At 34.8% G+C, this 24,381-nt stretch overlaps 1 protein-coding gene across 5 annotated transcripts in view; it reads right to left on the bottom strand.

The window, feature by feature from the left end:
• The window catches only part of VPS13C (vacuolar protein sorting 13 homolog C), a 181,184-nt gene that overhangs the window by 148,455 nt on the left and 8,348 nt on the right, over positions 1-24,381 (bottom strand). For 3 of the 5 annotated variants that reach the window (XM_004010549.6, XM_004010551.6, XM_060417838.1), the window contains exons 2-8: positions 18,816-18,859; positions 18,108-18,150; positions 13,691-13,786; positions 11,414-11,515; positions 7,923-7,985; positions 2,910-2,975; positions 2,501-2,610 (exon numbers count right to left, since the gene is read on the bottom strand). In XM_004010549.6, the coding sequence (XP_004010598.3) occupies positions 2,501-2,610; positions 2,910-2,975; positions 7,923-7,985; positions 11,414-11,515; positions 13,691-13,786; positions 18,108-18,150; positions 18,816-18,859 (524 nt within the window). The remainder of the gene's footprint in view (positions 1-2,500; positions 2,611-2,909; positions 2,976-7,922; positions 7,986-11,413; positions 11,516-13,690; positions 13,787-18,107; positions 18,151-18,815; positions 18,860-24,381) is intronic. The other 2 variants (XM_004010550.6, XM_004010552.6) reach the window with 1 other exon arrangement.

The following is a 24,381-nucleotide window of genomic DNA, read 5'->3' as shown; positions in this document are numbered from 1 at the left end:
ACTAAAGATGTTCTCCATAGATAAATAAAACAAGGAGCTGCAGATAAAACAGTGCCACTAAAGTATTTTTAAAAGATTTTCACATTTAGAAATGTGAACTGTCTGTCTGTACCTTTAATTTCCAATGACACTTTTAAAAAATGTCTGTTAGAAGATGCTCAAGATCCTTAATATTTAATTTCCTCAATCCCTTAACCCAAAATCTGCCATTATTAAGCTGATCTATTTCTCATCTTCAATATCTAAGTAATATTTATACACAGTGCTTAAACTGTGCCATTGTATGTATCATGACTTTGTTTTCGACATCTCAGAGAAGTACAAAAATTAGTGTTTTTTGGTCATGAAAGAAAATAGGGAAACTAGAGACAAGAGAAAAATCATATAATGTTCTAAATCATCCATCAGGGACTTGAGTCACATACACCCTTCTCAAACAGGAAAACCATGATCTGGTATAGCTGTAAAGAATGAGCTTTGTGAGCTTTGTTTTTAATATCAGATATATTATGGTTTGTGGCAAAATATATTTCCTTCATTCCCATATTCATCTTTTTAGGCCTATGGATCTCAAGCTCAAAATAGCTTGCAGCTATTTCAGAAGGAACTTTAATAAAGCACAACTCCTCAGCTGCTAATGCACTACCCATAAATTACTGCTCTCATACAAAGAGCATCTTTATGATAAATTGTACCTCCCCTACCCTCACTTCTGTATTTTTAACTATCCTTCCACACACAATAATTAAGGTAATCACACTGAAAGAGGCAAGATACAAGGAAGATCCCTTTGTGCTTTTAATTTTTTCTGTAGATGATTTTAATATATTTTGTCACTGACACCAACTTAAATGTAATTGATATTACTTGTCCCACTCCTGTGCATCTCTGTATTTTTTCATTAAAGAGAAAGAAATAACATACCTTTCAAATTGTACTTGCTCAGTAGAAAAGCTTAGTTTAAGTTTAAACTGAAAGTGGAAGGGAGGGTCAAGAGGGAGGGGACATAGGTATACCTATGGCTGATTCACGTTGACGTTTGGCAGAAACCAACACAATACTGTAAAGCAATTATCCTTCGATTAAAAAAAAAAATTTTTTTTAAGCCGAGATTATTATTCATCAACATGCCCCTGGCTTTAAGAATAATTCTTTTAATTCCATGATAACTTGAGTTCTAAGTTTGTTTTAAACAAGGCAATTTATGAATTAGGCTTTTTAGACATTTGTTTGTAAAGTTCTGTCTACTGGACTTTCCAGGTACCTCAGCAGTAAAGAATCCACCTGCCAATGCAGGAGACATGAGTTCGATCCCTGATCCAGGAAGATCCCACATGCTACAGAGCAACTAAGCCACAGCTACTGAGCCTGTGCTCGAGAGCCAGGGGCCGCATCTACTGAGCCCATGTGCTGCAGCCACTGAAGCCTGCAACCCCCAGAGCCCACGTTCCGCAGTAAGAGATGCCACTGCAACAGAGGCCCAAGCACACACCTAGAGAGTAGCCCCTGCTCACCACGACTAGAGAAAAGGCCACACAGCAGCCAAGACTCAGCACAGCCCAAAACAAAATTCAGTCTAATGATGAGCTAGGTTTTCCAGACATTTGTTCGTTAGCAAAATTCAGTCTAATGACTACAGAAAATCGAAACATAAAGTTGGTATAAGACGGACATGGTATATCTTGAAAAACTACAAGTGTATCTTACTGAATATGAACTGAAAAAAGGGACTTATCAGGAAAGTAATATAAATTCTCTATATGGCAGTATGACTTTAACTGTAATCTAAACTTAAACTAAAAACAAAAAAGAAGGCAAACTCAGTTTTGGAAAAGATGAAAAAGCATTTCCAATCCGCTACGTAAATAAAAAATTCAAGCCTTTTCATTTATGCTTCAAACTTTAAGACAAAGCAATGCACATTAAGTTCAAAATATTGACTATGTTTTAATTAAAATTAATCAATCAAATAGTTCTTAATCAACTAACATTAAGCTTTTAGCCATCAATGAAGTGGTTTCTAAACTGCTCCACATGTATGTGAGTAGCTGTGTGTGCTAAAATCCTGTGTGGGAGAAGATAAAGTACACGTGACTAGCAGCCAAGGGACCTGGGTTTCAGTCCCCTTTCTACCAACCACCATTGTAACCGATTACTTCATTACCTCTGGGAACCAATTTTTTTGTCTTTGTAAAAAAATTAAAAAATTAGTTCCTTAAAGCTTTATTAGTCTAAGTCTTTAAACAAAATTCAAAATAAATAATAAAGGAAAATCTAAAAATCTCTTAAATTAGCTTTAGAAAGAAACATATGGTGGTTTATGACATATTTATACATTTAATGAAAAAGTCTTAATGCTAGTAAGGAGATATGGTAGCGTACTAATCAGGAAAAACTTAATCTTGGATTTAAAACTGCCATGTATGGGCAAATCAATAATTAGTAATAATTAATGTCATAAAATACATAATTACTAACTTACACCAAGTAAACTACTTACATCATCTTCATATTTAATGTGAATGTCTGTGATTTTTACTTGTACATTTTTAATTACTTGAGTTGCCAATTTTTCCAAAAATGTATCCTTTTTGGCTTCTTTTGGTTTATCTATAAAAAATAGAAAAATACAAGTTCAAGAGTTGAAATTATCACATAATTCATAATCAATGATCAAAGGATAGTTAAGTACTACTTATCAGGAATTACAACCTATTCCTTGCTTTATTTTAGATTTTAATATGCATTTCCAACTGAAAACTTATTTTTCAGCCACTATATCAACAGGGAAATCCCTAAAACTTATTTTGAAGTTACATCATAATCTAACATTTATTTTACCTTTGAAGACAGAAATCAAGTGGCAATGTGTATAAATAACACATGGCATAAAAACCACTTTTACCTACCTTTTGAGCGATCAAGACCTTTAAAAGGTTTCTTAAAATGTTTTTTGTGCTTTTTACGTTTACGTCCTTCTCAGTGGAAGCATTTTAGTGAGAAAAGGATAAAATTCAAGTTAGCAGACTAGAGGACAGAAAAGAAAACAAGAGACTTCTTCCTGACAGCAAATTCTGGTACAATTCACCTTATTTTATTCTAAACTGACCTGTTACTTCAATACAGGCAGAAATTCACAAACCTTTTTTAGTCTAGAATAACCTTCTGTAATAAAGAAAGTAACTTAGCAGATGCAATTACACAAAAATTGAGTAAAGTAACCCCATTAGAATATTTATGACTGCTTAAAATATAAACTTTAATTTTTAATTTCAACATTGCCAAAATATTGGAAATGTAACAATGACAAAATATGTATGGTAGGAGCACAAATGAAATGAATGGGTAGGCTGCTGACAGATGACTTCCTCTGAATGACACACCTCACAAAAACAAGATCCTTTACAGTCTTGAGAATATAAAGAATACAAAAAGGGGAAAAAAAAACTGTATACAGAATTTTACATTTAGCTTAATAATTCCTTTAGCATCTCTTTTATTTGGCACTGCCTTGTTTCATGGCATTAACCCAAACCTATCTTACCCAACTTATAAATCTTTATATTCAACTGCCTACTACACATCAAATCCAGTCCTCACTCTTGGGGCAGCCTCTGTATAGTCTCCCGTGCCTCCAACCTCCACTCTTTTCTTTAATCTAACCTCCTCTGACCTAATACTACCAGATTCACATCTTCCAAAATACTATTCACAGCCTGTTAATCCCTGCTCAAAATTATTTTAAAGGCTCTTTGTAGCCTGCCAAATAAAATGAGAAAGTGTTTGCATGACACAGAGGTCCTTTTATGATCCAGTCCCTATCCCCCTGTCCTGGTCTATCTTCTGCCACTCATCCTTGCACTGGACACTTCAAGAAAACTACTGCTACTTTCCAAAACAAGCTACAACTTTAAAAAAAAAAAAAAAACTTTTTATTTTGTCCTGGGGTATAGCTGATTAACGATGTTGTGACTGTTTCGGGTGAACAGAGAAGGGACTCAGCCATACATACACATGTGTCCATTCTCCCCTAAATTCCCCTCCCATCCTGGACGCCACATAACACTGAGCAGAGTTCCATGTGTACAAGCTATAACTTTCTAATGCCTTCATGCCTCTACACATAGTAGGTTCCCTGAACTTAGTCTGCTCTCCCTCAAGTTCTTCAGGCAAATTTCTAGGAGGCTTTCAAATCTCAGGTCCAGCACTACTGCTTGTGTAATGCCTTCTTCAGATCTTCCAAGAATCTCCAAGACCATCAACCCTGGCACCGTATACAGACTTCCACTAAGCAATGAATACACTGAATCTGAAGTATCTGCACAACTGGTTTGTTTCTAGTCAGGAGGAGTCCTTCACTAGAACAAGAATTATCATAATATCTAGGCACAAAGCACATGATATGTATCTATTCAACTGAATCAAAATTATCTACACTTGGACATTAAAATAAAATATACAAGCTCAATTAATGTTATAGAGAATATACTGATATTTAGCTTGAAATTTTAAATTTGTTCTTCCTTGATATTTTAAAGCAAATTATCCTGCCACTACAAGAACTAAGAATCAAATTATCGAGTCCTGGATTTTAAGCATAAGACCCTAAGTTTCGAGAAGGAAATATTTACTAAACCTGTAACAGGTTTAGTAAATCAGGACTTTGCCATTACCAGGAGTTCTTGTCACAGTGATGGTTCCCTAAATCTTTTTTCATTTACAAATTAAACATTCAGCGAAGTTCTCAGAGAAATACTATTTGAAAAGAAATAGCTAAGAAAGCCAGAGAAGCCCTGAAAACCATCCCACTGAGGGAGAAAGTTTTCGGAGACAGGATTCAGCTGCCTGGGTTTAGAGTCTGGAATAACTCACTCTTCTCATCTGACCTCCTATTATCCTTCTGGTTTCACATTTGTCCTAGAACCTTGTTCCGTCTTTGATCTCAATGTTAGATGCACCATGTTTCAAATGGTTTCAAAATCTAATCTGAGTACTACAGAGTCTTCATTTAAGTTGATGGATAATAAATGTATGATCCCCAGTCACTTTCTAAAGCCGTTCTCAAATGTTTTGGTCTTAGGGTCCCTTTAATACACTTAAAATTTAAGAACCTTAACCAGCTTTTCATTAGGGTGGGTTACAGATACTGATATTTACCATGTTGGAAATCAACACTGAAAAGCTTTTTAATGGTTATTAACTTATTAAAGAACCCATTATGCAATAGCACAGGTAATGTGTATTTATGAAAAATAACTACGTTTTCCAAACAAAAACTTGTAATGAGAAGACTGATATGGTTTTACAGTCACAAATCTCCTTAATGTATGGTTTAGTAGGAGACTGCTGGATACAAATACCTGCTTTTGCCTTCGCTCTTTTAGGATCTATTGTTTAGATTGGAGTATGTGAGGAAAATCTGACCTAATTACAGAAATGTAATAGGAAACAGGAGGAACATCTTCATCTTTTGCATATGAACATCTTTTCATGTTATTATTGATACTACATCAAACTCAACCAGTGATAGTTTCTTAAAGCTGCACCTTGGAATCTGAAACTATCAGTCAATTTTTCATCTAAATTAAAGCCGGTCTACCATGCACTTTAATACATTCATAATATTTTACCACACTTTACTAATACAGAAATACTGCTTCATTGAATTATACAGATCTTACAAATGTGGAGTCACTTTATTTTTTAATATGAAAAATCACATTGTTAATACCACCAAAAATCTCATCAGAAAAGTCTTTCAGTACGGGAAGCTGTGAAGCTCAAAGTGGCAAATACAAATTCCCCAAAATTCTAATTTTTGTTCAAAAGCTCAAATCTTATTGCTGGTAACAAACACTGTCAGTTCTTTTTTCTTAAAGCTGTGTTGTTGAAATGTCTCCCAAACACCCAAATCTGAGTAATAATCATCTGTCAGCCATTCTTTGAAGTAAAATGGCTTTCCATGAAAAAAGCAACTGAAAACCCAAACAACTGCACAAGTATTTTCCCTTGAGACAATTATCCTGCTTCAGCCCACAGAAGTCCAACAGGTATGCTTCCTCTTCTGTCACAAAATGACACATAAACTCAAGAGATGTAATCTATTAAAATTAAATGGTTTCTATTTCATCAATGATTTTCTTAAGCAAAATTGCTGCTTCTTCCATTCTATTTTGGTTTTTACTGTGAGTGACTGGCAGGGAACAATACAATAGCTACTGGCAGTAGAGTTTGGTGCCACTGCCTTAAATCATGCTAAGACAGCCAGCAATCTTACACAACGATTGCTTTTGCACCAGCAGTACCAATGTTAATACAGTGGGGAAAAAAAATAATGTCTTCGAATTATTATGAAAATAGTTTTGACTTTTTGAAAATCATTGCTCTGGAAAAAAAATTTTAATGAGTAAATATATACTCTCAAAGAATCAGACACAACTGAGCGACTGAACGACAACAAATATACACTCACAAATATACTGAAAAAATGAAGGCATTATAAAGAACACATTAAGTCCTGGGCAACTAAACAAAAGACATCTTCAACAAAATTAACTATTCTCATTTCAGCATCATCAAACTCTAGGCCAAGTTTAGTTTTTTGCTTTTTTTTTTTTTTTAAATCCAGGCTAATACACACTTTTGGAATAAAAAGAAACTCTGAATCATGAAGTTTTACTTTAGAGTGACCTCTGTCTGTTTTGTTTTGTTTTTTAAGCACTGCTACCCAATGATTTTTTTTACATATTTAAATAGGCCACTAGAACTCATTTGTATCCTGGAGGCAGGTTGTACTTAGTAAAATCAGAAAACACTGCCCCTGGCAGACTAACAGAAAGTTGGTTCGATTACAACCCACAAAATTGGACAGTGAACCATGAGTTATCTTTTATATTAAACAAAGTGATTCTAAGACAGTCAGTCACTCTTACTCAAGGGGCAGATTTGTTTAAAGAGAAACTCCTTTCAGGGTAATTTCATTCATGCTATGAAATTTGCCATGCAACTCATCCTTCCAATTGTCATAATGAACCTAAAAATTAAAGAAGTATCTAGCAGCAAAAGTAATTCTATTGTAATGCTTATTGTTGTTTATTTCTTGAGATAGAGATGCCACTTGCTTGCCACTTAATCAAAACAAACTTTAAGTGTGACTAAGTTAATATAACAAGTTCCTGAAAAGTTATAGATAAATATATTTAAAATATTTAAATATATTTTAAATATTTTAATATTGCAAAATATTTAAATATTGTTTAAAATATTAGAAATTATTATTATTTTAATGTGCTTGGTAAACTTCCTAAGATACAATAAAATCCTACTATAAATCTTAAAACAGTCAGCCTTCAAATGTGCCTTTTTTGTGAGGCTGTCCAGGATAGTACTCTACATGTGCTGCCAAAGCTACTACACAGATGAAGCAAATCAGGGAGGATAGGAGAAAAAAGTCAGGGAAACATCTTTTATCAAGGTCCTAAATAAAGTCTCACTCAAAAAAAAAAAAAAAAAGGTTCCATTTTATTGCTTTTTACAAGTTTGAAAACCACTGCTACAGAAGAGAAATTGTTTAACTGAAAAACTACTATACTATAGAACAAAGTCAAAAAGGCAGTCCAGATTTGGAAGTTATCCACAGATCAAACTGTAAACTGCATAAGGCAGTGGACTGGGTCTGTTTCACCCCATGAACACTGAGCATCCAGCATAGTCTTCCTACTAGAAGACATTAAGCATTTGGTGAGTGAATAAATGGCTGCAGAAGATGGAAGAAAGGAAATGACAGTGAAGGGGAAAAATATGAATTACATTTCCATATTTTCTCGAAGGATGACATGCCATATAAACTCCATTAAAAGCACGAGCATGGGTAAGAACATAATTTTGTATGTAGCTCAGTATAATTAACCATGCATACCCACCAGGCTTTATGTCCTTGTAAACCAAGTTTTCCAAGCCATATATGAACTCCCCTGAATGTGCGCCTGCATCCGCACGGCAGCAATAACCAAAATGCAAAGCATTTTAAGACATCTTTAATTTCATATGTAAAATACATCTGAACTTAGTTCAAAGAATTAGACATCATATAACAGAACAAGTAAAATCCAGTGACACTAAAACAACTTACTTCTACGGAAATATTCTCAAGTGACACCATTTCCATTCTTTCAACACACAGGCTCTGTTTTCATTCATTAAAACAAAAACTCTTAATAATTAAAATTATAACAATAATTTCAAGTTAAGCAAAACAGACAAATATCGATTATGGCTAATGTCTCATTGATTTACCCAATTTTCAAAGAGAGCAAAAACCTGCTATTTTGGTTCCCTTTCTGCCCACCATTTGTTCATTTTCAGAAGGAAACATTGCTGCAATATTTATGCTAATTTTAGGGTTAACTGAAATGAATTCATCTTACTTTAGTATCATGTTCTCCTCAAGACACACTGTCTGAATCCTTTCTATGCATTCTTGTTAGTGATGGTTAAGTAGCACCATCTTCCATTTTGTGCCCCAAATCCAACTTATATACCACTTCCTAAAACACAGCCATGATCACATCACTCTCCAGATTTTTAAAGAAAAAAATCTCACTGACTTTCTCACTGACTATCGAACAAAGTCCATTATAACGCAGTCAAGAGCCAGACCGAGTTCAAATTCTAGCTCTATCATTTTCTAACAGCATAACGTAGAACAAGCTATTTAACTTCCAGCTTTCTCAACTATAAAATGGGAACAATAAAAGCCTTTATATCATAGAATTATGACTATTACATGAGTCAGCTGATATTAACCACTTTGAAGAGTGACCCGCAAACAGTAAATTCTCAATAAATGTTACCTGCTATCAATATCATCATCACCATCACAGTATTCAAATTTCTCAAAACTGATACAAACTTAGCTTTCCAACTTCCCTCCAGCTACACTATCAAAGTCCCAAATTCTTGGCAGTTCCCCATACATGCTTTACACAGTCTCATTTCACTAGCGCCTTAACCTAGAATGCCCTCTCTCCCTTCTGCATACTCAGCTGAAATACAGACCTTCAGAGTGTCCACCCTGATCTCTGGCTGAACATGATAAGCCTTTTATGAACTTCTGTAATACTCTAACTACATCTCATTAATGAGACTCAACACCCTCTCCTTTCTATTACTATACATGAGGTCTCTGACAGTAGGCTACAGGAATTTTCTAATTTTTGTGTTTACAACAATGTGTTGAACAGACTGGCAGCAGACTTCTCAAAAGTACCTGGAAGTCAAAAGACTTTTATCTTTAAAATTCTAATTTTAAACTCAATATTCTATCCTCAGCCAAATCAAACAAGTGTGGAAGTAAATTACAAAACTTTCAGACTTGAAAGGATCTTAAAAATTATATCCAGTGCATCCTTTTGTAAAAGCCATCAGAAATGCTTCAGCTAAACAAAGGAACAAAACTAAGAGCAAAAGGCAAGGGAGTCAATGAATTAAAAGCAGAAGAGCAGTGAAGATCAGTTCTAGGATGACAATTATACAGCAGAACTGAAACAAAACAAACAAACAAAAAACACAACCAACATTTTGTTGACAAACCTAATATAATGTTAATGAAACTGAGTTTTAATTTCTGAATCTTAGTTCTATCCTAATAAAAACTAAACTTATCATCCAAGAAATGGCAATATAATGATTATTTATAAGCCTAACAGCCCCATTTACACAAGCTTAGTACTACAGACGTTGATCTTCTATAGATTTATCAAATCATCCTTAACAGTCTCTCTGCCAGACCCAAAAACAAGTTTCCTAAGTATTAACAACCCAGTAGTTAAAATTCACAAGCACTTAATACAAAATTCACTGGAAACACTAAAATATTTTTAAAGCAATCAGTTATTTCTATTCCAAAAAAAAGAAAAGAATGAGTTTTGGGTTTGTTTCTCAAAAGGGAAAATATAAATTATATATATTATAAATTAAAAGTATATAATTACATGTAACAGCAATATATCCAACCATATATAAATATACCAATTGATGATTACATATAATTATATGTATGTGTATTAACAAATAGATTTAATCTGAACTGATTTAAGAAAGAAATTAAATTCTAGTGCTCTCTAAGCCTTTTTCCTCATTTTAATAAAACTATTTCTAATTAACCAATATTAAATAAAAAGAAATATTCACACTGAACTGGCATAAAACAAAACCACGACCACTTTGCTTTGTTTGGCAGATAAAAGTGATAGAAATTAAGAAAATTGTTTTCATGGAAATACAGATCCTTAAGTTTCAGCAGAAATGTAAGATATGGTTAAATATGAAAAGAGAAAGGAAAATACTGTTTAGACTTTTAAAATTTTCTACCATTAAAACAGCCTTTGTATCTGAAATATTTTAGTACTTTTCTGTAAAAGAATCAGTAATTCTGAATAAGGGAAAAACACTCGGGGGAAAAAAGAATTAGAATCATTGACAAAGAATTTTAATAAGCTATTTTTAAGAGAGATTTCTCTCTTGATTTAATTAAACATCAGCAGCTTAAGTATCTTATTATAATATCAAAATATAATTTCTGTCATTTATAAAAGACATTGGCCATATCTTTTAAGAGAGACCAAAGACAAATGCCTCAGGCATTTCTAGTACCATCTTCTTCCATCACAGAAATACATAAACATGCTACCAAATGATGCAAAAATGATGTAAAATGGTATTAATTCTCATACGCTAACCAGCAATCAGAGTATGATTTGACTTGAAAGAGAAAAACAAACTTGGAAAGGCTTGGAAATGCCTTTAACTCACCATCCTATAGACTACTCTGTTTTATCCTATCCCTATTCTTGCTCCATAAACCAAATTAAAATAGTCACCAGATTTATTTTTAGATAAAAACAAAATATTAAAACTTAAGATGTTAAAATGTTGAAATCTGAAAAACCAATTTTTAAAAAATATTCTGTATAATATGATAAGATATAGCAAGGAAAAGAATTACAGCACCATTTCCTCTAAACATTACTTCACTATATTAATATGCTGAACTTTATTATCTTTCAACAACACAGGTGAAAATGCAGACAAAGAAACCATTAACCTTTGGCAAAAACAAACAGGACTACAAGAACTCAAAGAATTTGAGAAGTCTCCATAAAGTAGCATAGTAGAAATGACTGGTTAAGAAAAGTAAGAAAATTTAACTGGCAGTGAGATAAAATAATCACAAAGGCAATGATTCCTAAATGTGTCATTAAAATCTTTACAATCAATATTATGAGATATGATATTAAAAGAAGATTCTTTGGAATAGCTTATGAAGGCTTATGAAACAATCCTCTTTACAGAGTATTAAATGTACTAAAACATAGGTGTATGTACATTTTTCTAAAACATAAACATATTGTACCTTTCTCTGCTGCTTTTTGAAGAGCTTCTTCAATTCGAGATAACTCTCTCTGTTTAATATCTTGCAAGGATTTTTCTTCCTTTTCAGCATCATATTTAATACCTAAAAATATAGTTAATTCACACATCAAGAAAGGCAATAATAAATAAATAAGCAAAGTTCAGCCTCATTATAATATTGTGTGTATGTGTAACAGGTAATCTTTGTAAAAACATTTATATTCTTTAGATTGGTTTTACAAGAAGTTTACACAAATGATTCCTATCTACTTACAAAGTTCATATCAAAAGGAAAAGGAAAGAAGGAAACGAATTAAAGGGAGAAAGAATACAGGATGATTGGGGAAAAGGGTGAGTAGGAAGGTAAAAGGGAAAAACAAAGAAAAGGCAGAAAATACATCAAAAAATTTCCAGTTATTATAACTGAGTGGTAAAATTTTGAGTAACTATAAAAAACATGTAATATCCAATATCAGCTGGTATCAATGTAAGATTGATTTAAAAAAAGACTTTGAGAAAGTAATTTAAGAATCTGTATCAACAATCATATAATACATATAATCATATCCTTTTAATTTAGTAATTTCATTTCTGATCATGTACCTAAGGAAAAAACACAAAATGAGAAAGATATCTATAAGAAGGATGAGTTTATAATGTTCACCGTAACAGCAAAAACCAGTTGGCAGTCCATAATAAAATATCATATAGCCTTTCAAAATTGTCACTATCACCATGGAAACTGTGGTTTTCATATTTCATCAAAAATAACCCTTTTGCACTGTTGGTGGGAATGTAAACTAATACAGCCACTATGGAAGACACTATGGAGATGCCTCAAAAAAACTGGGAGTAGAACTACAATATAACCCAGCAATCCCACTACTTGACATATACCCATGGTATACCCATGGTATACCCATGGAAGCCAAATTTGAAAAAGGCACATGTACCCCAATGTTCACTACAGCACTATTTAGCTAGGACAGGGAAGCAACTTAGATGTCCATCATCAGATGAATGGATAAAGAAGCCATGGTATATAAATACAGTGGAATATTACTCAGCCATAAAAAGGAACACATTTGAGTTAGTTCTAATGAGATGAATGCACCTACAGCCTATTATACAGAGGGAAGTTAAGTCAGAAAGAGAAAAACAAATACCTTATATTAATACATATATATGACATCTAGAAAGATGGTACTGATGAACCTATTTTCGGAGCAACAATGGATATGCAGACATAGAAAACAGACCTACAGACATGGGTAGGGGAAAGCAGAGGGTGGGATGAACGGAGAGAGTAACTTGGAAGCAGATACACTACCCCATGTGTAAAATAGATAACCAATGGGAATTTGCTGTGTGACTCAGGGAACTCAAGCCAGCACTCTGTAACAACCTAGAGGGGTGGGAGGTAGGAGAGAGGTTAAAAAGAAAGGGGACACGTGTATACCGATGGCTGATTCATGCTGATGTATGGCAGCGGACAACACAACCTTGCGAAGCAATTTTCCTTCAATTAAAAATAAGCTGAGTTTGGAAAATATATATATACACATACTAAGCAAGGAAGCCGGATGCATGTTACATATATAACGGGATAAATACTATGTTAAATCAAGCACGTATACAGTAAAGACTGGAAAACAAAGTATAAAAATAAAAACTGTCTTTTATGGTTGCTAAAACAAGTAACTTTTCCCTAAAATATCTGAACTTTTCTTAACATTATACTGATCTCAAACTGAAAAAAAATTAATAATGAAAGATATTACTTTTAAAAACATCACTACTTCAAAACATTCATTAAAAATTAAAATACTATAATGTATAATGAGAAAATCACCTACTTTATACATGCTTTTGAAAGAACAGTCACTCAAAATCAGAAGCAACAAAATGGGGGAAAAAAATTTCTAATCTGTAGATTAACATGACAGTACATTTTAAAAAATGTATTTACTTTCATTCTCAAAAGTAAATCTGTCTAATGCATCTCAACAGAAGACTTAGTTGTAAAATAATTATTCACAGAGAATATAATAAATTTCACAAATGGTTGAAATTACTCTTTCTAACAACAGTATAAAATATTTTATACAAAATGTGGCTATATATGTATATGTAAAATGCATGTATGTATACATATATGAATATGATTAGTTTATTTAAATTATGTTCTGTTTTACTAAACATATTAAAATATTTAACCAAAGTAACAATTTAATTTTACTATGACTTTACTGAATGGTTATAATCTAAAATAACTTACTTGCTCCTGGGACAACAAGCAGATATAATCCCTCTAGAGTTGCAACAACAGCTTCGCCATAAAGGTTCTTCCAAGGAATCTTCAAAGTTAATTTATCTAAATAAACATGATTTCAACTTTCTTATTTGGATGCTCAAGAAGATATACATTTCTCACTTTCCATTAAGAGAAAAAGTATACAAAACCCTTCAGATATAGAGAATGAACATCACTCAGAAAGAAAGAAACTAACAGTTTAAAACATCTTTTTCATATTATATTACTATTAGAAATAACTATTCACATTGTGCTTTACATTTTTCAAACTTTTTGATAACTACTATTTCATTTAATATTCCCAAACTATAAGGAAAATGAGGCAACTATTACTTTGGTTTTGAAAAAAAGAAAACTCAGTCCCAGGCACATTTAATTATTTGCTTAAGTCCACTCAAGTCATCAATGGCACCAGAACTGATGGTCTAAATACAGTACATGCTCTTCTAGCCACACCTGCAACCTCATCTCTACAGCATCAGCGTAAAAGAGTATCTGTTCAAGATCCCAGGAATTGAACCCGCAATATAGATTAGAGCACCAAAGGAAAAGACCTTTGACAGTATGCTGCTGCTGCTGCTGCTGCTAAGTTGCTTCAGTCGTGTCCGACTCTGTGCAACACCATAGACGGCAGCCCACCAGGCTCCCCCATCCCTGGGATTCTCTAGACAGGAACACTGGAGTGGTTTGCCATTTCCTTCTCCAATGCATGAAAGTGAAAAGTGAAAGTGAAGTGGCTCAGTCGTGTCCGACTCTCAGCGACCCCATGGACTGCAGCCCACCAGGCTCCCCCTGTCCGTGGGATTTTCCAGGCGAGAGTACTGGAGTAGGGTGCATCACCGCCTCCAGGACAGTATGCTGCTGCTACAGCTAGAAGAGGCCAGCCCTGAAGGCAAGGTATACTGCTTTGTGATTACCAGTATTGTAAAGTGACAGGCAGTTCAGACTAGCTATATTCCAAATATCTACCTATAAATCACATGAAAGGAAGAAAACACCTTCTCTGTTAGAAATAATGGTATTGACATCAAGTCCTTCAGAGACTGGCCTACAGAAACTTTCTCACCCGTAATGTAGATGAACTACCCTAAGTGTCACTAAGCCAAGTTTGGAGTTTTACGGGAAAAAGCTACAAAAAGCAGGAGAGAGAAAACAAAAAGGGCATATTTTCAGCTAAATTTTGAAATGGGCAAAAATCTGTCTTTGGCATCTTTCCACACTATTATTTCTTTACTCTCTTCCCAATCACTAGTATGCCCTCTTTTCAGGTCTCCAGGAAGCAAATGTCCCAATCTACCCTCAACTGTATCAGAGCAATTCTACCCAAATCTTTTTACCCCTATAGTTTTCCATGTTCCAAAATTAAATACCTTCTCTCATCACAATTTAAAAAATAATGACCCTATAAAAGCTATAGTTCTCTCAGTACTGCTAATCAGATTCTCAAGACAAAAGAATCTGATTCAACAAAGTCATGCTAATATGTGAGTGACTAAACTACTTACACCATCAGAATCACTGGCACTTTTAAATCAAGATGCTGAAAGCTCAAAGAATTGTTGAAAAGGATAAAAAGTTAAAGAGGAAATAAAATCATGTAATGTAAGGGAGGATATTTTGCTTCACCTGGATGGCTATGGAGGCAGGCCAGATTTGGCTGGGAATCTCTTACCGAAGTTAAAATCCAGAATTATTTCTGAATCTAGATTTTTAATTTTCTCCAGCTTGTAACCCCAATGAGGTCCTTAAACGTTTCCTACTTCAGAGAAGCCTAGAGGTAAGGGCAGTACACTTCTGGGTCATTTCTAAGTCTGCTGATTTTATAGTGAGCACCACCTATATTTATAATAGATAGTGTTTTATTTGTAACTATCTCATCAACTCCTAAAAATTGATTTGATTGCCGTCTTGGTGAGCATGAGATTGAAAAAGTAGGAAATGCTTCTTTAATATACCAAAAATAAATTATCTGTTCTCTAAGCCTTTTTTCTCTCCTTTTACCGTAACTCATTATCCTCCCATCCTTGACTATTCTGTATTCCACTGAAATTAAGTTCCACTGCCTTCCTTTTATAAATCAGGAAATTTTTTTAATTTTTAAGTAAAAGCAGTATCCACAAACATATCTAGCTCTTAGAAAATCAAAACATCCTTGGTGTACTTGGCCACACTAACTCTACAGGTTAGGTATAATATTTTAAGCTAACAGTAATTTAATAACTGTTAATTTTCAGTTCAGTTCAGTTCAGTCGCTCAGTCGTGTCCGACTCTTTGCGACCCCATGAATCACAGCACGCCAGGCCTCCCTGTCCATCACCAACTCCCGGAGTTCACTCAGACTCACACCCATGGAGTCAGTGATGCCATCCAGCCATCTCATCCTCTGTCGTCCCCTTCTCCTCCTGCCCTCAATCCCTCCCAGCATCAGAGTCTTTTCCAATGAGTCAACTCTTCATAAGTTAACAGTAATATAAGTGCCTGATAAACCTCAAAACAGAGATAAGTATAAAGAAAATATGCTTTGCATCCTTACATGCAAAGTGTCCCTCCTAACTCAGTGAGTAACCTGGAAGCAAGCCATTAAATTCTTATAATACTGTAAAAGCAAAGAAAATAAATTGGAACCACAGAAAACCTCTTCAAAATATAAATTTTGTTGTAATAATACAATGAATAACATGTAAGTTATTTAGGCAAATATAACTCACCCATTAACCTGGATATGAGGCTGCAATATTTTGTCCTAATTTTAGATCTCTCTAGTATCTTTGAGGACAAAGATACCATATTTACCCTTGCTTCTCCCACAGCTATGTATCTCAAAGGTAAAAGATTTAATTAATAGCTATAACTTCACTGGAGGATTTCAATTAAGCATGCAGGGCTACAACAATACATCCACAATACTGCTAAACAAGGCTCTGTGTAACAGACAAACAAAAAATATAATTTTTTACCCTAGCGATATTTTCAATCTAAGGGAGTATCTCCTGTTTCAAGAGGGAAAAAAAAAGAATTTACACTAAAATGTTTTAACTTATATAAAAGGAACACATATTTATGAAGTAATGCAGATTCACAGAAGTATTCAAGTAATTACTAAAAAGATGCTAGGACAGTAAAAGACAAAGCCTTCCCTGGATACAAAATAATGAATGAACAAGGAAAGCAATGTGGTGAAGTAGCAGGATGACAGGGATGAAAGGAAGGATGGTGGCATAAGTGAAAATTCTAAAGTAACAGTAACTCATCTAGGGTTGTAATTTATAGTTTTTAAAAAGTAAAAACCAGGCAGCATGGAGAGTTGAAAGGACTTGATATATTAAAATTCCTACTGAAAAATTTCTCCAACAAAGATGTATGCTTAGTTTAGCCACACAGACTTTCAACTTAACAGAACATATCCTTTATACCACATTGCTGCACAATATATCAAGTGAAATGGCTGAATAAAACATAAGGGAAATTAGCTATACTTAAATGCTCTTTAGTCAATCCTAAAGAAAATCAACCCTGACTATTCATTGAAAGGACTGATGCTGAAGCTGAATCTCCAATACTTTGGCCACCTGATGCAAAGAGCCGACTTGTTAGAAAAGACCCTGATGCTGGGAAAAATTGAAGGCAAAAGGAGAAGAGGGCGGCAGAGGATGAGATGGTTAGACAGCATCACCAACTAAACAGCCGTGAGTCTGAGCACTCCAACAGATAGTGAAGCAAGGGAAGCTTGGGGTCCTGCAGTCCATGGGGTCGCAAAGAATTGGACACAACTCAGCAACTGAGTTCTGAGTGAGGCTTCCCTGGTGGCTCAGAGGTTAAAGCGTCTGCCTCCAATGCGAAAGACCTGGGTTCGATCCCTGGGTTGGGAAGATCCCCTGGAGAAGGAAATGGCAACCCACTCCAGTATTCTTTCCTGGAGAATCCCATGGACAGAGGACCCTGGAAGGCTACAGTCCACGTGTCTCAAAGAGTATGATACAACTGACCGACTTCACTTTCACTTTTCACTTTCAGCAACTGAAACAACAAATTCTCTTTACTAGTCTGCAAATTATACTACTTAGAAATTTTTTTTAAAAAATCTGCATATCAACTTTGAAAATGAAGATACTTTTCTGTGGTGGAACCAAAGCCTGAAAAATATCACTGCAGTTCAAATATCCTTCTGATTTAGAAGGTAATTTTCTGCACTTTGCTCAAAAACTTCCATACATATACTATGTACAGTATACATTAGGCTCAGAACTCGGAAAACTCTAATCAACATAAGCCAAAAACCTATCACATTTTGTTCAAGCTAAGAAAGATGTCTGAGACTAATTAACAGGAAAAAAAAACTAAAAGGATGAAGAATAACTCAAATGAAGAGTGAAGTACTTACCAATTTGGCCAGCCTTGACTTTAAAAGGAACATCCAATTCACTCTTCAGAAGGAAGAAAAAAAAAAATTAAACAACATCTGAAACTATTAAGTGCCCCCAAATCATCTTTGTAATAATTATTTAAATACACAATCATCTCTAAGGAAACATAAAGTTTTTACATCTGAGTAACTCATAAAAGATATGTTTCATAGGTGAAAAAATGTTTTTATTAACTTACAATTGACTTTTCAGAAAGAATTCATAAGAGAAGCAAAATATAAACAAGAACAATAGAAAAAGAGTTTGTAAAGAACATTCCATTTTCCAAGAGATACTATTTCAATCATAAGGAAAAAAATTATTTTTCTAAATCTTCAATCTCAGATTTTCCTAGAATAAATCATTAAACAAATAATCACTTCATCTGGTACCTGGTACCAGGTACCCAGCAACCAGGGTTTCAAAGAGCTTATCAAATTAACTGAGGAGTCAACATAGTAAAGAATCTGCCTGGAATACAGGAGATTCCGGGTTCAATCCCTGGTTTGGGAAGATCCCCTGGAGAAGGGAATGGCTACCCATTCCAGTTTTCTTGCCTGGAAAATTCCATGGACAGAAGAGCTTGGTGGGCTACAGTTCATGGTGTTACAAAGAGTCAAACAGGACTGAGCAACTAACGTTTTTACTTTCAACATAATTTATAAAAAAAAAAAAAAAAAACTTACCAGAGCATTTTCTTTTATCTGTAGATTATCCAAGGCCACATTACCTTTAAAAAAAAGACAAAAATTATAAAGTTAATACACCAATTAGCATTAGTATACCCTGTCTTAAAGCAACACTAACACTACACTAAATGCTAAGAAGTAAGCAAAGCAAACTGCAATTATTTACGAAGCTAAGGCACAAAAGAGTTGTTCTATACAGACAGGAAGTATTAGTTATGGCATGCTTTAGGTGAGCCCGATGCAAAAGAAATTATAAAATATTTAAACTGGCTAACATTTAAATAGACAATGAGAAAGAAACTGATGCCTTTCAGACAAAAGAACTTTAGAAATGAAAATATCTATATATCCATCATTTTGAATGATGAAGCCAAAATCCTAAAAGAAGGAAATAAAGAGGTTACTATTAGAACAGATCAATTATCCTGTAACCCAGGATCTTTTCCTTAATCATAGTATCAGTGAATAATTTCTATAAGAATACAGTGCTGGTCTTTTAAACCTTCAAAGATCCTACTTGCCAGCAATTGTTTATGGTTCTACTATTCTCTCATTAGTCCAACTTTTTAAAAGTTTATTCAGACATTAAGTTATAAGAACGAAAGCCATAATGACACTATTGCATGACTCAAATATTAAACACTGCACCTATACGTTCTTACAGAATAAGTAAACATTCTTGTTAACATAAAAATATAAGCCAAAAAAAGTTTTCATTTCATGTAAAATGCAAGTTCCAACATGAAATACAAGTATAAAATATTCAATCATGCATTTTCTTAATCACTTATGACACATTTCTTTTTTTTTTTTTTTTTCCAAAAAATACTATGCTTCCTATGCTCTCTCAAAACATTTCTCAATCAAGCAGTTTCTTCCTGGTGGTATTCTAAAGAGAATTAAAAAGTATATTCAACTCTATTATGCCACTGTTAAGAGATTCGCTTTTCCCCAGATCTCAGATTCATTCAAGCAAACATTTATTAAGCACCTACTCCAAGTCATGTGCTGGAAAGAGAGAGAACACAACCCTGCTGGTGAGAAGTTCACAGCCTAGCAGAGGAGAGCAAATTTCTAAAATTTGGGAAATACTCTATTGACATCCCAACAGAACAGTAATAAGATGTAAGGGAGGAACCACCTAGTTCAGCCAAGGGAGATTAAGAACTTCACACAAAAGTTCAGGCTGGAAGACTGAAGAAATATTTATTGGGTGGATAAGAAAAGAGAGCAAAGGGCTTCCCTTGTGGCTCTGCGGTACAGAATCTGCCTGCCAGTGCAGGAGACACAGGTTTGATTCCTGGGTCAGGAAGATCCCCCATAGTAGGAAAGAGCAGTCCATTCCAGTATTCTTGCCTAGGAAATACCATGGACAGAGAAGCCTGGTGGGCTACAGTCCACCGGGCCGCATGAGTCGGACAGACATGACTTAAAAACTAAACCACCACCAAGAAAAGAAGGCAACAGACATCTCAGAGTAAAATGTATTTTAGAATGCACATGTGTTTTTTTGCAGCTGGATGTGAGGATGGGAGATAAAGCCGGAAAGGTTGGCAGGAGCTAGGCTAACCAAGAGTCTTCAGAATGAAAAGTTCACACTGGTTACAAAGAGAGATGAAATATGTACAACGGGGGTGACAAAATCTGAGCTAGAACCATTATGCTATTGTTCTAAGAAATGGATCTGTCCAAATAATTTAGCTAAAGACACTGTAATATTGGTTATAAAGCAGAAAGGACTGATGGGAGGGAGGGGAGGGAGGGGGTAGGACCTAAAGAACTCCAAGTCCAGGAAGACAGCAAACATCATAATAACCTAAAACGGAGCAACAAAGTATAGACAGACATGGGAACACACTCATAAAGCAGTGAGGTTTAAAATAAGGGTAAAGAATGCCCAGCTTGATCTATATATTTAAAATTACATATATGCACATATACATAGATAACAAACAACTCTAACACTAGACACCATAAGAATCACAGCTGTTATTGCCGTATAATAAAGTTCATCTTCTTCATATATGCATATTGTAAATTTTCTATAATAAATTTAAAAGCAGCAAGAAAAGGAAAGTAGGAGGCAGAAGCCTCACAAATGGGAAGAAAATACTACAGCATAATAACAGGAGGAAAATTTCTACAATATACTGAAGAGAAATTAAAATCTGAAGTAGGCAATAACTTCAGGGTCAAAGAGACAGATGAAAAAGTTATTTTGGGGCTAGAACTGACAAGATGTCATCACTGACCAAACATAAATATAGTAGTCATGGAAAACTGACATGTGTTTGAGAATTATGAAAAAAAAATCTTTAGAAAGTATTATATGCATAAAAATTACATAAAGTGGGAGAACATTCCTGGACTTAATTCTGTCAGATGACGAATTACAAAAAATTACAATTGGGAATTCTATTTGAGTCAAAAGAAGTAATGCGCACAGAAGCTAGTGCACATGTGAAGCCATACACACCAGTTTAACAAGACCTAAGACCTCTAGGGAGGCTTGTAAACTTGCTCATGAATTTTGCTTGTTCTTCCCTTTGATTTTCAATTAGAGGGTCAAGGGTCATCAGGAATGCTCTCAAGTAACCTGCAGCAGATATGAAGCATTTTCTAACAATTGTTAAGGCACTACCATAATATATGTAAAAATATAAGTGCGCTCATAAAAAGCACATTTTCTACCACAGTGGCACTGTGGTTCTTTAATGAAGTGATAGATGCTATTTAAGATGTTAAATAGTAAAGCTGCCAATATGGCTAACAGAGCTGAACAAGCACATTTAGAAAGGCAGATTAGAGAAAGGTACTAGTGTTTATTGCTAAGAGGCAGAATTAAGGATTTTTTAATTCATGTTCTACAGTACTTTCTAGTTTTTACAATAAACAGATATTACTTTTATGTTAATACTATTAAATTACAATATGAAGTGGGGAAACAAGGTAAACTCTAATGTCAATATGACCTATATATGTTTTATCTAAACTCCTCCTATATTTACTATTTACTATCTACAGAACCATTAAAAAAATAAAAGCTCTATTTCTACTACTTAAGAGTCTAGCAATCAAATGTATACTTCCTCTCTGGAAAAAATGTAAATGTTATCTAACAAATAGTAACCATAACAATGATAATAAGAATGATACATTCTATAAAGTATTTGCACTGAAGGAGGGGTCACTACTCCTAACACAAAGAAAAGGGGAGGAACAGCAGCGTATTTCTGATTAACACCAGGGTGAAAGTGCATTCATTCCTTCAACCGGAAGATGAGTGCCTTATCTAAGTAAGGCACTGTACACTTAGTGTGCTCTTCCACTAAAATGCATGCTTTTCTGCAGATGCAGAATATCAGCCACTTTGTATTTAACTGACTGCTGAGGCAAAAGTTAAGATTTAGTTTTCCATTTCTATTCAAGATAATATAATTCTATATACATGCAAGTAACTTTAATAGCTATACTCAGATCACCCAGGGCTAAGAACACAGAGGTCATAGGAAGTTCCTGAAAACCTAGAGGAAGGATAAATATTTGTGTCTAATCTTTAACAACCCCCCCCCAAAAAAAGAGAGGAAAGAAAGACTAATAATTGGAGATGGGTAAACTTAACTCTGCCAGCAAGGAAGGCACTAAAGCCAATCCCATAATCAAGTGTGTCTAATCCCACAAATATCTAAGGAGACCAAGTGAGAAAGAATAAAAGAGGCTCTGTGAAGTGATTTCCTTCTATGACGGATTGCCAAGTCTTAAGGATGACAGCAAAGGTTAGTCTGGCTTCAGAAGACAAGGTTTCTGATTTGGATCCTATATGATGAAAGTAAATGATGGCCCACCAGCTACCCAGGCCTCTCAACGCACTGTATGATGAAAGAAGTGAAAGTAAATCATGAACAAACAGAAACATTCTGGATGAGCACACGACGAGAGTATCACACATAAACTTTCATTTGAATCAGTTCTAATGAGGTGGATGAAACTGGAGCCGATTATACAGAGTGAAGTAAGCCAGAAAGAAAAACACCAATACAGTATACTAACGCATATATACGGAATTTAGAAAGATGGTAATAATAACCCTGTATGCCAGGCAGCAAAAGAGACACAGATGTATAGAACAGTCTTTTGGACTCTGTGGGAGAGGGCGAGGGAGAGGGTGGGATGAAACGAATCGACAGTCCGGGTTCGATGCATGATACTGGATGCTTGGAGCTGGTGCACCGGGATGACCCAGAGGGATGGTACAGGGAGGGAGGAGGGAGGGGGTTCAGGATGGGGAACACGTGTATACCTGTGGCAGATTCACGTTGATGTATGGCAAAACCAATACAATATTGTAAAGTATTTAACCTCCAATTAAAATAAATAAATTTATATTTTAAAAAATAAAAAACTTTCAAAGCTAATCTTGAAGGATATTTTAAAGAAGCATCTTAAAAGAGTAAATCCTCAATCAAAATTTAATAATCTTTATGAATGAACCAGAGGGAAATGAAAGTAAATCCATTAAATTAGCAAATGAAACCAAGGAGGCAGAATTGGAGCCAGCTCAGAAAAATTTCAAGAGAAAAGACAAGACTGCCAAATTATAGAAAATAACAAAGTTGGTACATTTGTGAATAAAAATCAAATGCCACTGATATAATGTGGAGCAAGTCCACCTCAGTCTAAGAATAGCTTTTAAAACAGAATAAATGTAAGAAATTCAGTGCTGATGTTAAATACCTCCAGTCAGAAATAATCTGAACTTCCACAGAAGCTTCACTACAGTATTCTTATGGCACTTAACACTCAGGTATATAAATCCCCAACCTAATTTCAAACTCATTGATTCTCCTCATAGAAGGCACTCAGTAAACAGACTCAGTTAATTAGAATGCTTGTGTGTGTGTTGTGTTGTGTGTGTGTGCAGTTGTATCCGACCTTTGCAACCCCATGGACTGTAGCCCACCAGGCTCCTCTGTCCATGGGATTTCCCAGGCAAGAACACTGGAGTGGGTTGCCATTTGTACTGAAATAGAAATGACTACATTAAGAACATAAATCTTTCTATGTTATTGATAGAAAACACTCTCAGATCTACTACATTACTTGATCCTCACAGCCTCCTGGGTATAAAAGGAGGCAGGATGTAAAAACAAATCAGGGCTTAGAGATTAAATGATTGGCCTAAGAACACTATGTGAACATAGCAAGTGGTGCAGCCAGGGCTCAAATCTCCTGATGCCCCATGCTGTATTAAAAACATTACACTGCCGGGGTCCAGCCCCGGTGGATCCAGGGAATTCGAAGGGTGGACGGCATTGGTGTGGAAAGACTTGTTTATTGATTGATATAAGATTAGATTAAGAAACTATAGCGTAGTAGGAAGATTAAGTGGAAGAAGAGGGCTGAATAGCTTGGTTTACACGGAAGACCAATAAAATTCCGGACAAGGAATTTGCACCATCTACGTTGGGCCACCGGCGCCCGCTTGAATATCTAAGGGTGCCTCGCCTTAAGCTCCCTTTCGCGCGGGTCTTAACAGCCAGGGCAAGTAAGTAGACCTGGCGAG

The sequence above is a fragment of the Ovis aries genome, chromosome 7, assembly GCF_016772045.2.
Source record: "Ovis aries strain OAR_USU_Benz2616 breed Rambouillet chromosome 7, ARS-UI_Ramb_v3.0, whole genome shotgun sequence".
In the NCBI taxonomy this organism is placed as follows: Eukaryota; Metazoa; Chordata; class Mammalia; order Artiodactyla; family Bovidae; genus Ovis; species Ovis aries.
The sequence above is the reverse complement of the archived record's forward strand: the minus strand, read 5'-3'. Positions and strand labels throughout refer to the sequence as shown.